This window comes from Eumetopias jubatus, unplaced genomic scaffold (genome assembly GCF_037043125.1).
Source record: "Eumetopias jubatus isolate StellerSeaLion01/CBP00866 unplaced genomic scaffold, mEumJub1_p1.0 scaffold_4, whole genome shotgun sequence".
NCBI classification, from domain to species: Eukaryota; Metazoa; Chordata; class Mammalia; order Carnivora; family Otariidae; genus Eumetopias; species Eumetopias jubatus.
In genome coordinates, this window is record NW_028274810.1 from 101,173,610 (window position 1) to 101,189,587 (window position 15,978).

General features: G+C 45.0%; 1 protein-coding gene across 9 annotated transcripts in view; it reads left to right on the forward strand.

Annotated features, from left to right (window-relative positions):
• The window catches only part of RERE (arginine-glutamic acid dipeptide repeats), a 411,621-nt gene that overhangs the window by 344,194 nt on the left and 51,449 nt on the right, over nucleotides 1-15,978 (forward strand). For 5 of the 9 annotated variants that reach the window (XM_028108513.2, XM_028108516.2, XM_028108514.2 and 2 more), the window contains one exon: nucleotides 11,562-11,642. In XM_028108513.2, the coding sequence (XP_027964314.2) occupies nucleotides 11,562-11,642 (81 nt within the window). Of the gene's footprint in view, nucleotides 1-9,938; nucleotides 10,052-10,096; nucleotides 10,354-10,632; nucleotides 10,858-10,962; nucleotides 11,436-11,561; nucleotides 11,643-15,978 lie in introns of those variants that run through there. The other 4 variants (XM_028108518.2, XM_028108520.2, XM_028108521.2 and 1 more) reach the window with 4 other exon arrangements.

Here is a 15,978-nt window from a genome sequence, read left to right on the forward strand (position 1 = left end):
GTATTCAGTATCCTTTATATCATGTCATGTCATATCATATGGTAATAAGAGCTATGTGTTAAATCAGAGTAAGATTATACAGCGTGATAAGGTATGCAGATTGTCTTAGGAAGTCTAATTGGAAAATTGTTTACTGGCTCATTTAATTAATTGTCAACTAACATGGAGGTTAAAGTTTTTTGTTGTTTTGTAATGAATCTTGTAGTGGTTTCCTATTTCTGCATAACAAATTACCCCAACAATAAAAATGACCTCAACTTAAAACGGCAGTGATCAGTTTATTATCTGTCACAGTTTCTGTGGGATCAGAATTTAGGAATGGCTCAGCTGTGTGGTTCTGGCTTAGGGGACTTTCATGAGGTTGCAGTCAGATGGTGGATGGGGTCGGAGTCATCTTGAAGTTTCTTTGACTCACGAGTCTGGGTGAGAAAGACTCAAATGGCCAGGGGCTGGAGCAGCTGGAAGTTCTAAGGCATCTCTCTATCCCTATGTGGTCTCCCTAGCACAGTGGCTTCAAGATAACCAGACTCCTTAATATGGGGGGCTCAGGGGCTCCTGGGTGGCTCAGTTGGTTAAGCGACTGCCTTCGGCTCAGGTCATGATCCTGGAGTCCCAGGATCAAGTCCCGTATCGGGCTCCCTGCTCAGCAGGGAGTCTGCTTCTCCCCCTGACCCTCCCTCCTCTCATGTGCTCTCTCTCTCTCAAATAAATAAAAAAAAAAATATGGGGGGCTCAGGGCTCCAAAGACATGTGTCTGGAAAGGGAGAGCCAAGTGGGAGCTGTGTAGCTTTTTTATGAGCTAGCCTCACGTTACCCAGTGTCACTTCTATCATATTTGTCAAGCCAGTTCAAAAGGTCCACCCAGGATCAAGGGTAGAGGCAGACCCACTCCCCAGTGGAGGGAGGAGTGTTTTCATCACTCCGTAAGAGCAGCGTGTAGGACAGGTTAGAAATACAGTCTGTCACAGATAAAGAGTCTTTTGGATATGGGTGTTTTATTTTGTTTTGTTTTAAATAACATATGATCCTTGTCTGTAAAATGAGAGTTTTGACAGGGTTAGATGCTCTAAAGCTTCCTTCCAGCTCTGACATTCTCTGATTGTGCTATTATTACAGATGTGGCAGGGAGCGAGGGCTGACTTGACAGCTGCCCAGCTTTGTAGCTGTTTCTGGGGCATGTGAGCAGGAGTCAGCTGGGGAGGTAAGGGGTCTGGTCTGCTGCACTCCTCCTGCTGGACTCAAATAATTTCAGACCTGGCACTTCAGTTCCCCTTTGTGTTCTGTTTCCGTAGCTGTTCTTATGGCGGGGGGCAGAGTCATGTAAAATAGTGCTTGGAACCAGGAGCTGTCCACAATCATGATACTCATGAATGAAGGAAGGTGGCAGGATCAGGGCAGGATCATGTTAGGCCTACCTTCCCGCATTCTTATTCCTATACTCTTTGGCCTTTGGAAGATTAGAAAGGAAAGGAAAAGAAAGGAACAAAAAAGAGAATGCCTGTGTGACGGCTAAGCAGCTGCCATATTTGATCCTAGAGAGAACTTCTCTTAGAAATGGACAGGCTCGGGTTTGCATTTCTGTCGTAAATACCATCACATCTTTTGGGACGAAGCAGGGAGACAGGTCTTTTATTGTTGTTGTTAAAATGAGATTTAATTAATCTATTTATTTATTTATTTGAGGGAGCATGCACACGGGTGGGGGGAGGAGCAGAGAGAGAGAATCCCAAGCTGACTCCCCACTGAGCTCAGAGCCCGACACAGGGCTCAGTCTCATGACCCATGAGATCATGACCTGAGTCAAAACCAAGAGTCGGATGCTTCACCAACTGAGCCACCCAGGTGCCCCTAAAACTAGAATTTATTTAATGTTAAAGGTATCTTTGGCTAATCTTCTGAATTTCCAAGTAAGACAGTTGAGAAGGCATGTCCTGCATTAGCAAGGTCTTATTTTGGAGAATTTAGCTATCCTCTTACCTCTCTGTAGGAGAGAGGCTACCTACCTCGCTGTGGCTCCCGGTGGTGGAGAACTAGAGGCACTGACTGTTGAGGCTTTACAGGTGGCAGAAGGCCCAAAGGCTCCTTTTACGCAGGAATGCTCGGAAGCCCTGAGAGAGGGATGGTGACCTTCACAAGCAGTGGAATTACTAAGTGGCAGAGCCATATACTCTAAGCTAAGTTGTTTTGTGAGAAAATGTTTAACATGGGTATACAGCATATAATCTCTTGTTTCAAAAAGCAGGTATGTGTATGTAACATTTCTTTTAGGTTTTTGTTTTGTTTTGTTTTAGGTACAATACCCTTTAATTCCTCTGACATAGGTAGATAAAATAGAATGTTTTCTGCATCTAGATTCTAAGCAGTTAATCCAATTTTGAAAACTTATTTACTTCTCCACCCTTCCTGCTTGGTATGGATTGAGGCAGGATACTTAATTTACCTGAATCTCAGCTTCTTCATCTCTAGAATGCCCCAGTGACACCTGTCTTGGAGAGCATACTGAGGAGGATGTGGTCTGGGACCCATCAGTGTCCACATTGAGATTGTGATGTCCTGAGTCTATGGAAGATGTTACTCTGAGTAGAAAGTGTAGGTGCAAGCCTGAGGTGGGGAAAAATGTCAGATGTAGAGAGAGATTTGAGACTCATCATAAAAATGTAATTATTGTTTTACATTGTTGTCTTGTTGGCTGTTTTTAAACTATAGCTGACCCTTGAGCAACACAGGTTTGAACTGCACTGGTTCACTTACGCATGGGCTTTTTTGATAAATAGAGTACTATAAATGTATTTCTTCTTTCTTATGATTTTCTTTTTTATTATTATTTTATTTTATTTAAGGTTTTATTTATTTATTTGACAGAGAGAGAGACACAGCGAGAGCAGGAACACAAGCAGGGGGAGTGGGAGAGGGAGAAGCAGGCTTCCCACCGAGCGGGGAGCCCGATGTGGGTCTCGATCCCAGGACCCCGGGATCATGACCTGAGCCGAAGGCAGACGCTTGACTGAGCCACCCAGGCACCCCTATTATTATTTTATTTTTGAAGTAAGCTCTACATCCAACATGGGGCTTGAACTCACAACCCTGAGATCAAGAGTCACATGCTTTACCGACTGAGCCAGCTGGTGCCCCTTGCTTATGATTTTCTTTAAAAAAAAAAAAAAAGATTTTATTTATTTATTTGAGAGAGAGAGAGAGTGCACAAGCAGGGGGAGGGCCAGAGGGAGACACAGGCTCCCTGCTGAGCAGGGAGTCCGACACAGGGCTTGATCAGACCCCAAGATCATGACCTGAGCCGAAGGCAGACGTTTAACTGACTGAGCCACCCAGATGTCCCCTTATGATTTTTTTCTTTTTTAAGATTTTATTTATTTATTTGACAGAAAGAGACAAAGCAAGAGAAGGAACACAAGTAGGGGGAGTGGGAGAGGGAGAAGCAGGCTTCCCGCTGAGCAGGGAGCCCAATGCGGGGCTCCATGCGGGGCTTGATCCCAGGACTCTGGGATCATGACCTGAGCCGAAGGCAAACGCTTAACTACTGAGCCACCCAGGCGCCCCCCCCTTATGATTTTCTTAATAACATTTGCTTTCCTCTATCTTATTTTATTGTAAGAATACAGTAAATAGGACATGTAACTTACAAAATGTGTGTTAATCAACTGTTATTGGTAAGACTTCCGGTCAACAGTAGACGATCAGTACTTAAGTTTTGGGGAGTCAGGAGTTACGCATAGATTTTTAACTGCTGAAGAGGGTGCCAGTGCCCTAAGCCCCATGTTGTTCAAGGGTCAACTGTAACTAGGTTAATGAAGCTATAAACTATCCTGGAATAATGCTAGTAAGTTCAAAGTGTACTTCCAAAGTGGAATGAGAAGACGGGAGCACATACTAGAACCCTTAGAAATGCCTGCCATGGCTTGCTGGCATGTCTCCTCCCAGACAAATTAATTGTGATGCCATTTATTGAAAAAGTAGTGCCTTACTTTAGGTCACCATTTCATCACTGTGTTAAACATTTAAAACCAAAAACCAAATGATAGTCGTCAAAGCATTATTGGTAGTATATCTGTAGCAGGAAATGTGTTTTGGATATGAGGTGATGGGAATCTATAACATACAGGACCGTATTAATGAAATGCAATAGGTTCTCATCTAGTGGTTGGTCAGGAAGAGCCATCGATGAACTGGTAGGCATCATGCAATACACATGTTTGGAAAGGCTTTCTTTTCTTCTGCTTGGCATCAGTGTTCTCTTCTTTCACCCTACCCTGTCATTCACACAGACCCACACTTAGGATACATCTTTGATTTTCTTCTGCTGCTTTATACCTTCAGAAGAGCCATGGACGTACTCCTCTTACTCCCTGCCTGGCATAGGGACTTGCATTTTTGTATCTCTGGTGGGGAAAACTGTAGTTTGCTTACTTGCAGATCTGCCTGCTCTTCAGTCCCCTGAGAACCAGTAAGTTATTAACATAAAATTTTGTGCAGAAAACAGGGTAGAGCAGAAGGAGCCATTTTCACAGTGGGAATCATTTTAATACCTACAGTGTTTTCCAAACAGTTATGTAAGAGGACTAAGTAGAAATGGCTTCTCCGAAATCCTGGTGAGTCTCTGACTGTGATACACTAGTTAAAATTCACCAGAGGGAGTTAATTTTGAAAGCTCTCAGCCAGGGGTTAATGCAGAGTTATCTTTTAGCCATTTTTGTAGCATAGCCCTCTCTTCCTGCTTCTTTCTCTGCTGCAAACACAGGTCAGAGCCAGCACTTGAGATGAGCCATGTTGGGAGTTTCACATGTAGATGAGAGAGATGAACACACTTTATCCTTTGGAAGATTTACTCCCAGCCCAGGACACTTCTGTGCACTATTCAATTTGATATTCAGAACAATGGCTTTGTGATAGATAGGACAGGTATTTTATGGCCAATTTAAAAGGTGAACAAATTGAGGCAAGAATAAGTTATTAGAATGTAGCCTATACTTGTCCATTTATAGATTGGGGGGAAACATTTAAATCTTTAAATACAAATACAGGCCAGAGATGCTTATCGCACCCCTGACCTGCACCCTGTGCTTGACTCCTTTTTTAGAGCTCACCCCATCCCTGAGGTTCCCCAGTTGTTCACATTTGTCACCCTTGACACTCCTACCCTGGTTCAAGGATTTGCTGACATATGGTTAGTTTACCTATCTGTGAAACGGAGATGGTAGTAGCCCCTGCCTTGGAAGGTCATTGTGGCACTTAGGTAAATCCACACACCAGGAGTCCTTGAGACAGTGCCTGGCATGTGGTTGCAGCACTCAGTGGAACCGTTTTTATTATTGTGTAGGATGGTGTTTCCCTACTGTTCTCCTATCACTGACACATGACAGTGAAGCTGCTTGCCCTAGGCCCACACCGCCACCCCAAGGGTGGAGAAGGTCAGCATCTGAGGAGGCCAATGCACAGGGCTTGGGAGGCTTTGACGTGGGGCAGGTGCAGCAACAGCATGAGGAACTTTTGAACATGTTATTTTATTGTAAGAGAGAACATTTTTGCATTTGGGCCCAATTATGCTTATTCTTACTAATTATCTCCTGTTTCAAAAGTTAGTTCCTTTTAATTATATCCTGTTTATCAAAATTTCCTTTATGGAACAGAGGAGTAGACTAGATCCTAGGACTTCTGAGTGTAGGTCTCATAGTCTTACATTCTACTAAGAATGAAAAATAGAGTTTTGCTTTGCAGATTCTATTAAAACCCAGGTTTAACAATAAGTGCTATGTTCAGGTAACTCACTTTTTTAAAGCCAGGAGTTAAATGGTCTCTACTAGGAACTTATAGGTAGGTAACTCCTGATGGTGATATAAAGTTTCAGCTCAATAATAGAAAACTATAGCAATTTGTCTATAAACTGGAGCATAATTATGTAACATGATAGAGGTGCCAATTATCACTACAATGGCAACCATATTACAGTATATAAATTAATCAAATTAACATGTTGTACACCTTAAACGTATACAATGTTGCATGTCAAAATATATATATATATTTTAAAGATTTTATTTGAGAGAGAGCGTACACACACACGCACACACACACAAGTTGGGGGAGGGGCAGAGGGAGAGGGAGAAGCAGATTCCACACTGTGCAGGGAGACCAACAAGGGGCTCAGTCCCAGGACGCTGGGATCATGACCTGAGCCAAGGGCAGATGCTTAACCAACTGAGCCACCCAGGTGCCCCTCAAAGTATATTTCAATAAATAAAATGAATAAAAACTGGAGCACAATTGCAAACTAAGTTGTAAAACAAAGCAAAGGACAGTGTCCTTGCCATAAATAAATTTATATTTATATTTGGACCTCATCTGGCTTTGGAGTTCAAAAATAGAAAAGGACTTGTTTTGTACTCCTGGGGAACACACAGTCAAGTTGATAGGAGACAAACAGCGCCAGAGAACAAGTACCAACACCCCAAGACCCCGAGCTCATCCATCTGAGTGCAGCCGATGGCAAGCCTGTGCAGTATCAAAAGCAGAGCTGCTGAGCACCGGCAGCTGTGACTGAGCCAAAGTTACTGCCTCTTAAATGAACAGTCTTCTTCTCCTTCACCCCTTGCATCCTAGCATTCTAGTATCTGTGCACTGCCAGGGACAGAAAAGCTAATGGACATAGAAATAATTCATGAGGGCTTGAATTTCAGCAGTGGACATGCTGAATTTCAGTTCCAACTACTAGAAGGCTGTTAAAAAACAGACAGTGTCTATGAATTTTCATTTAGAAGCGTATAGTACCTACCGGTTTTTAAGTCAATAGTGTTAATTATTAAATTAAAGCCTGAAAACCTTCAAGGTCTTCATTTGAAGTGAGATGAATTAATAGAGGGAAAGGAGCCTAAGGCCTCAGAAACTCACTTAACATACTGACCTATTCTCATCATTGACTGCTCTGAGTGGGTTGGCTTTGTTTCGATTTTAAAGGCTACTCTACATTTCTGGTAAACCACAAGGTAAAGGCTGGTCTCTGAGAAGCAGATGTTTTGCCAGTTTTGAGGCCTTGTGGCTTTCCATAGAGAAGTAACAGTACAGGCCACATGAAGCTTTTACTTCCTTTTTTTTTTTTTTTTTTTTTTAAGTGGGGTGAATGGTGCTTTTGCACTTGGTAGCACAGTCATTGATACACATTGACATTGGTGGTCTATGTTCACCACCAGATGTCGAATTCATATTTCTGGAAATAGTTTGAAATGTCTCTGAGACATTTGAGCAAGTGTTCCCACTGGACCTGGACCATAGATTTAGCCTTAGAGATAGTAGGGAGAATCTTGGGTGATATTGAAAGCCAAGGAAGCAATGGAGATGACATTAGGAGGGGTTTTGGAGAGCAGAAAGCCTAGAACAAAGCCTTGGGAAGAGCTCTAGCATTTAGAAGTTGAGTAAAGAATCTAGCCAGTTGATAGGAAAATCAGGAGAGTTTGGTGCCAAGCAGGTCAACTCTGTTGTTAGAGTTCATGATGGATCCTTTGGCTTTTACCAGTCCCTTTCCACCCTGGCCACCCAAGCCCAGGCCCTTGTCATCTCGTCGCTTGTTTCACTTCTGCATCCAAAACTGGGGAGCTCCAACTGCCTAATGCTATAGGGAGGCAGAGTGATAGAAGCAGTTCTTGTCTTTTCAGGGCTTACAGACTCTATGTGCGCATGTGAGGGCTTATACAAATAAATGCCAAGTGAAGGGGTTGGAATGGTCAGGGAAGTTTTATGTCAGAGGGGGAGGGATTTGAGCTTGGTTTTGAGGTAAACTGAAAGTATCTTGGGTAGGCTGTGGAGAGGAGTAGAAAAGATGTCCAAGTCTAGAGTTCAACAGAGGGTGCAGCGGGCCAGTTGCCATTACTGGACATCTGATTGGAAATGCAAGCGGAGACAGGATCCTAGAGGGTCTTGAATTAAGAGCTAAGGGGTGTAAACACCATTCTGAAGAGGTCAAGGAACTCTTTTCAAGTAGGGGTTGGGGGCAAGACAATATGGGACTCGTGATGACATGTGTGGTTTTGAAAAATTCCTTGGTAGAGGCTTATACGTGGCCGGATGGGGGAGATGGTCTAATAGCCTAGCTAGTAGGAGAGAGAGATAAGGGGTTGGCCTGGGACTAGCACTAGAATGGGTAAGAAAGGAGGGCTTTGAAAGACCTTTCTTAGGAAGAATGCTGAGGGGTTGGTGATGTGATTTTGGGGCCAACAGGAAGGGGTGGAGTCACAGGTAATGGTACCATGACTGAAAACGGCTCCCTCTGAAGACTCTTACCTCCATTTTACAGAGAGAGTGGCACTGCAGGAATTGGAGTTTGGACCCTGGGTTTGCATTCTGCCCTTGCTCTGAAGAGTTAGGTGACCTTGGTCTGGTTTACTTAACCATCTGTGTCTCAGCTTCCTTGTCTGGAAAATGCAGATAGTAGTAGTATTTCCTTCTAGGTTGTGAGGGTTTTGGATTAATATATGTGAGGTTCCTAGCATGTAGTAGGTACTTAATAACCACTAGTTGAATGGATAAGATTTGGTGATTACATCATAACAAGTAGAAGAATCGGGATTTGAACTCAAGTTTGCCCAAATGTATCACATTACCCTGATGTTTCAGATTTAGCCTCTCTTAGCTGCTGCCTTCGTTGTGCCAGTGTCTCCTGGTGAGCCTGTGTGTCATTTGGCATCAAGCTTACATTCAGATTGCGTAGTGCTGGTATTCTACCATCTGACTCATGCCAGATCACCTACCTCAACTCTGTATAGCACCCCCCTCCTATAACCTGCTTCCCCTTCTCCACCTCTGTGTTTCATGGATGGTCTTTCCACCCCCCTCCACCTCTGCAGTTGCTCTTGGTTCTTCATGGGTGGCCTGTCTTGCTGCCTTGGTGAAGGTATCCTGGACTACTACAGGCCATCCCTCTTCCTGGCTGCCCCTGCTGCACTGATGAGTTACACTTCACTGCTTTATGCTTGGCTGAATAAAGTCTCAGATTGTTCTATCATGACTTCACACACATTTATCTTACCTGCTAAAAATGAATCACAGTTTTCATAAAGGTCTATGGCTACCCCCTAAAAAAAAAAATTCCTCCCATTGCTAGATGCTAGTAAATACTTAAAGAGCAGATTAAGAAGCATTAATTCTGATGGCTGAGGTAGATTTCTGGCCCTCCTCTTCTCACACCTGGGTTAGTTATCTGACCAGCCTCCTTAACTGGTCTCTGAATGGCTGCCAGTTTGTCCCTAATCCATGACATAGGCCACACTGCCACTGGAGCAACCCTTATCCCAGTCTTTCCATGGACCGCTTGTGCTTTAACTTCTCTACTGGCCTACAGTTAGGACCATGACACTTCAGCCTGGCTTAAAGGCTGTCTGCAACCTGATCCTCTCCTGCCTCTTCAGTCTTATCTGCTGGCACTCCATTCTGTATACCCTGTCCTCCTTGCAGTTCCCAGAATGTTCTGTATGCCCTTGCTGGCTGACTCCTCTGCTCGAAGCCCTGCTGGAGCCCACCTGGCAGGCTCGTTCTTCCTTGTCACTTCCTCTGAGACATCAGCAGAGTAAGTTGCTTCCTTCTCCTAGTCCCATTGATAGCCCTTTGTCCCTCTGCTGCTTTTCTAAGGGCCCAGAAATTGATCCTTTCTCTTTCCTGCCCATGGGCCTGCCTGCCGGCCCACCGGACTGGAGCTCCTTGAGGGCAGGGCAGTCTCATTGCCTTGCAGCATTTCCAGAGGAGATACCCTGCACAGAGCTCAGGATGCGTGTTGATCATACAAGTAACAAAGGTCACTCTTCAGATTAGAGGAGAGCTGCTTTTTTGTGCCTTGACAGATTTTTCCTTTGAACTATACAAATTATATTGGAAACCGACAATGATGAGTCATATCTTAGAAAGGGGGTGAAATCTGAAAATGCAGAGCCTCCAGGAATGGAGTAGGAGGTTGCAGATCGGTCTTGCAGGCCAAGTCTGGCTCTTCACTGAATTTGCCCGACTGGTCTCAAACACCGGGAGTGGGAGGGACTCTCCTCCCGGTGGGCAGGTGATTTATTGGCTGGGAAGCTTCCGCGGTGATTTAGTTGTGAAACGACGCCCTGCGAGGTGCGGGCTAATGCCTGGGCCGGGCGGAGCTGCCGCCTACAATCCCGGGCCGGAAGGGACCGCGAGGGTCGTCGGGGCCAGCCCCTCATTTCGCAGTCCGAGGGCGGTGGGCGTGCGGCTGTCGCGCTGCTGACTCTGCCCGCCCGGAAGGAGGACTGGAGACAGAGCGGCCTGGGAAGGGTCCCGAGTGGCCGCTCAGCCCGGCCCGGGCCCCGCGGTTGCCCTCTGCTCCCGCTCACCGCGGTAGGGAGGAAGTTTCTGCGCTTTACTGCTCGGATTTACTCCTGCTATTCAGAGGGAGGAGACCAAGATACCAGCGCCGGGGGCCCAGAGGCTCTGGCCGTGGAGCCTTCGGGCTGGGGCCCGGGCGGGGACGGAGCTCGGGGCCGACGGGCGGCGCGGCGATCCAGGCCGCCTTTTGCAGCCGCCCGCGGCCGCGCCGGGCTTTGCGCGCCGCGCTCCAGCCTCCTCCCCCGGCCGCGGCGGCCCCAGCCCCGCGCCCCCCGCGCCCCGCGCCGCGCGGCCCCGCCGCGGTCACACGCCGAGCCGCCCCGGCTGCCTCCGCCCTGCGCTTTGTGGAGCCGGAGCCCGAGCCGAGTGACAGGCGCGGCCCCTCGCCGCCCGGACCCTGAGCGCGGCCGGCGCGGCGTACCTGTGGCTGCAGGGCCGCCCGGCCGGGAAGTGTCGCGGGGGTCGGTCGAGAGGGACCAGGCTTCGAACCGCGAGCCCCAGGCCGGGGGCTCTGAGGTGGGGGCCGCGGAGCCGGGAGCTGCCTCCACGGGGATGGGGAGGGGCTGCCTGGAAGGAATGGGACAAAGTGAAAGTCTCCAGACTGCTGGGGTGGGGGTGGCGGTGGGGAGCGTGGGGAAGAAGGAAGGGGTGCTGGTGATTATTTGGTGCCTTGGAGTGGCTTTTAATGACGGCGATGGGGGTTCGGGCTCCCCGTGGGCTTCCATGGATATCGGTGCCTTCTTGGCGAATTCCTCGGATTAACGAAAGGGCCTTTTAACCCTTCTAGGATGACCTTTTGGAGAAAAGTCTTGAGGTTTGATTCCTTTTCCCTTCTTTCTGCTCAACACTCTGGGAAGCTTCGTTCTCAGGTGGAAAGCAGTTGTGCTGTTTTATTGAAACACGGAGCGTTTTTGTTTATACCTTGGTGGACCAATGCGGAGACTGTGGTACCGAGAGCACACATTGCTACTTAGCCTCAGACCCAGGATGTCCTTCTCCCAAACGTGTGTGCGACTGGGGTTCCGATGACGGCTGTCCAGGGCCTGCCCTGGCGGGGGGTCCCAGCTGTACTGCTGAAATTGTCTCCCAGCCTAGTCAGTATTCCCTAGCTCAGACTTTTTTGTGGTTGTTATTCTGCTGATTGCAGATATCTTTGCTTTGCTGACATCCTGTTTTGTTTTTGGTTTTTACATCCCATTTGTTGTTTCTTTTTATCACAGAAACGCTTCGTTAAGGGGCTCAGGCAGTACGGCAAGAACTTCTTCAGAATTAGAAAGGAGCTGCTTCCCAATAAGGAAACAGTGAGTACAATTGGACTTTATGTAACTTGATTTTTTTTTTCTTCTTTGCCCCTGCTGCTTCTCTGCACTTGATCTTATGAAATGGTTTCCTTTAACCCTGTGCTGTGCTCAGACTCTGGCTGGCCCCTAAGATCTTCTTCATTTTACTTCCTTTACTTTTAGTTTTTAGCTCCTGATTTTAGGTAGTAGTGACAGATTATGCTTATCCCCCCACAAAGAAAGTGGACTTACCTTGTAAGAACAGAAAGGTCTTTGACAACAGAGGGTTAGTTGGGGGTTGCCTGGGGTGTTGAGCCATTAACATCTAATTGTAAATATAGTGGCTGAAACAGGAAATGTCATTTACCACCAATTGGATTTGGTTATTGACAGAAGACATCAACCGAGCAATAGAATGAAGAGATCTGTGGCTCACTAGACTTTGAATTCTATGGGGACTTTTTCTTTCTTTAATGTTGCTTATGTTTTGAAGAGTAGTTTTAACTCTTTAATTTTCCAACCTTAAAAGTTTGCCCTTTTCAGGGTGCCTGGCTGGCTCAGTCGGAAGAGAACACGATCTTGATCTCAGGGTCATGAGTTCGAGTCCCACGTTGGGTTTAGGGATTACTTAAATAAATAATTTTAAGTAAAAGTTTGCACTTTTCATTGAACAGATAGATACACAAGGATTCTTATAAATTGCTTAAATGAGCCTTTTATAAATTCCTTTGATATTTCACAAAGCTGAGAATCCCATCTTTTGCTAAACTTGGGGTAGGAGGGTTTGCTGAGGAAAGTTCAGAGTAAAGTTCTATAAAGAGAATACTAGCAGGGGTTCAGTCTCATTCACCTGAATTGCCTCCAGGTGGAATTGGAGGGGGGTGGAGAGTTCTTCTTCTGGCTGAGCCAGGGAACGGGTAAGCTGGGAATGGAGTGGGACCAACCAAGTCCCAGTGTCTGTGGCCTCTGCAGAGTCTAGTTACCGGAAGTGCTTGATGGGCCTTGGGGATGGAGGGTGAATATTTAGACATTGAGCTGCTTTCACTCCACCCCCACCCTCCCTGAGTGAAAGGAGGAAATGAAGAATATCCAGTGTGGAAGGAGCGGGGTTGTTTTGGTTTGGTTTGGTTTTTAGTTTTCTAATTGGGTGTTGTTGATTGATTTCCTCTTATTCAGTTTTGATTCTTTTATTCTGAGTTGGTTGTTTTTGTTCTTTTTAATGAACTGTTTCTAGACACTTTTTCTGTATGGTACCTTATGTGAACAGCAGTAACTCATAATAGGAAAGAAAGGTTTTGAGATTTCAAGTATAGCCTTATATAAATCGGTGGTTTGCATCAACCATACTTACATTAAACTTTTAATATTTATTATACATCTAAATATGCTGAGATGGGTCATTTTGAGAATGGTTAAAAAAAGAGAACTGTTGATAGACATTAAAATATATGCTGTAATTGAGCTGTATAATCAACTTTTTTTTTTTTTTTTTTGCTCTTCCCGGAACAGATTGGAAGGAGGTATTTAAATGTGGAAGAGTGAAAGAAATACCTTTTGAGTTTTCTGAGGATTTCAATTATTTGAAGTTTGATACGTACTTTTATAAAACTAAAATGCTTTACCCAAGTGTAGGAATTTTGGTTTGGCCAAATTGGAGTGAAAGTGAGATCCATGAGTAGATGTGGTCTGATGTAACCTCTCAGCTCCAGTTTTCTCTCTCCCTGTGCTCTGCTAGAAGCTGCAAACCATGAAGAATTTGATGGAAGATATGGCTTGACAATTATTTTATCTTTCTGTTTTAAAAAATAAACTTATAATAGTAAGACTAAGCATTGAATCTAAAATCTACCATCCAGCATTTGGGAAATGCCGGGCAATTTTATCTAGTGTTTTATCTCTTCAGTGGAAAACAGACCTGAATAGCATTTAGCCTAGGTAAGGGTCTTCTAATCCTTTTTTTTTTTTTCCTTGCTTTTGGCTGTCCCTTATCCTTACCGATGATGTCTGACTCAATAAGTAGTTTTTTTCTCACCCACAGAGAAGTTACTGCTACCCCAGCCTTTTGCGCTGGTTCTCTCTAGTCTTTTCTAGGCACCTCTGTCCTGAGACCCTTCCTTCCCCATGTCTCCCTGCCATCTCTGTTTTCCGGCCATGTTGCTTCTCTCCTCACTTCTCCTCTGGCACCCAGCAGCCTTCCTTTTCCAACCTCTTCGTCAGGGCACGATCATTGGCGCCAACAGGAGAGTTGTTGGCAGCCCTGGAGGGTTTATTATGGCTGACACTGGCTAAACGTTCCTAGTGTCCTGCTGTCTTTTGCCTACAATTGGGGGAGTTTGGTGGTAGGGTAAATCTGTAAGTATTGAAAATCATCTGAGAGAGAGAGGCACTCATTTTATATTTTCCTTAGTTATCAACATAGCCAGGCTAATCATTCACAACTCCTAGGGTGGGGAAGGCAAAGGTTATTTTTCATTTTTGCTGCAGAAAATGGGAAAATTTGCAGGTACTAGTGTCCTTGGTTCAGAATTTCCTTGGTAGACAACTTCATATGGTCCTGCCTCTCTTTATATCAAATCCCTCTAATCTAGATACTTTCCACATTCTCTTCTATTTGCCACAATTATTGACTCATTTCTTTGCTATTCTCAACTGACTTGAAACTTCAGAAGGGTGTCAGCATCCAAAAGAACACACCCAACTGGGCATGGCGTGGGGGTCACCAGACCTGTGTTCTATTCCTGGCCTTACTGGTCACTATAGTACTTGACAACCTCTTCTAATTGCGGTGTGCTTTAGCTGTTCATTGGGAAGTTCAGGTCAGATCCTGACAAGGACTGGAGAATTATCTACTCTAAAATGGTGATTCTTTGTGTGATAATTGTATAGATGCCACAATCTTTATAAAATGTTGGCACACCTTTGGCTGTTGTGCCCGAGAGCAGAGTGATGGTTCTTGCCTCCTGTGGGACCTTCCGCAGATTACTCAGTCTCTCTGTCCTTAAGTGCCCGTGTCTGTAAAATACGGTGATCCTTCTACCCTCTAGAATTGTTTTGAGAATTTAAATGAGCTTATGTGTGTATAAAAACATTTGAAAATTACTCTTCTTCCCATCCACCCCAAATACTTTTAGTCTGCATAAGGGTCCTAGCTACCTGAAGTAGCTAAATGCTGTGGAAGGTACGGAATTATTTTCCGCCTGTAAACATACCAAACCTGTATGAAAAGAAATGACCTGTTTCTTATCTTCTGTCTTGTGAAAACCCCTATTCATTGAAAAACTGGGAGAGGGTGAAGGGCGGTGCCTAGTTTAAAGGATGCATTTCCTCTGTCTTGAAGCTTTGTTGAGGAGACGTCCATCCTTACTGGATCATTCAGTGCAGTTTTGCAGACAGGTTCCTGGTGAGCATCGACATAAACAGCCTTCCTAGTTCTGTTGGCTTCTGGTGTTTGTTACACACGAGCTAAATCTGGCTTTTCTCTGAGAACAGTGGCTCTGACGGTAGAAAACCAACTATTTATCAGAAGTTTAGTTGAGTGGGTATTACAGGTTAACCTCATGGTACCCAAGAGAATAACTGTAAGTCAAATATTTTACTGTCATGGTGGTACAACTGAGTTACTACCTTTCTCCCATTCTTCCTTTCTCTATAACTGATTACCTTCTTTAATACATTTATGAGCAATTAGTAGTAAGATACGGTAAAGGATCGTTCCTGAGCATCTCAGATTCCCATTGGCTGTATACTTTTTCTCTCTCAAGGCACTCTTTGGCCTAATCCACATCAGAGTCTTGGGTGTTAGTGCATTTGTGTAAATCAGAGCGAGCGTCCTAGTGGCCGAGCTTCCGACATGATGGGCATCCAGGCCTCCAGGGTATCGCTTTAAGCACTGCCACATAATCTTTGGATCGATGAATTACATGACCTCTGATGCTAAGATAATGGTTGAGAAAATAGGAGACCTAATAGAATTGAATCTAAAATCACCAGGAAGGGAACCCATGTTGTAAATAATACAAAATTATGGGCGTTCTAAAAATAATTTTTTGTTTGAGTTTTATACACATTGCAGTTTTCTTCAAAATCATGAGATGATTACTCCGATGACAGCGACATGTATCTTCTTTCACACTGAGCACATGTCTGTGTTGTTTGATTCAAAGACTTTCCGTGTCTGACACCTGGATGATTGTCCCTTGAATCCTGGCTGGCCTTTGTGTATAGCTCTATCTACTGTTAATTCAGACAAAGTCAGCCAGCATCGGATTGTAGACAGGAAATGCTTACTCAGTGACTTATCTCAGATGTACCTAACATTAGTGAGAAGATAGTGTGATCTGCCCCAACTTGGTGGAGA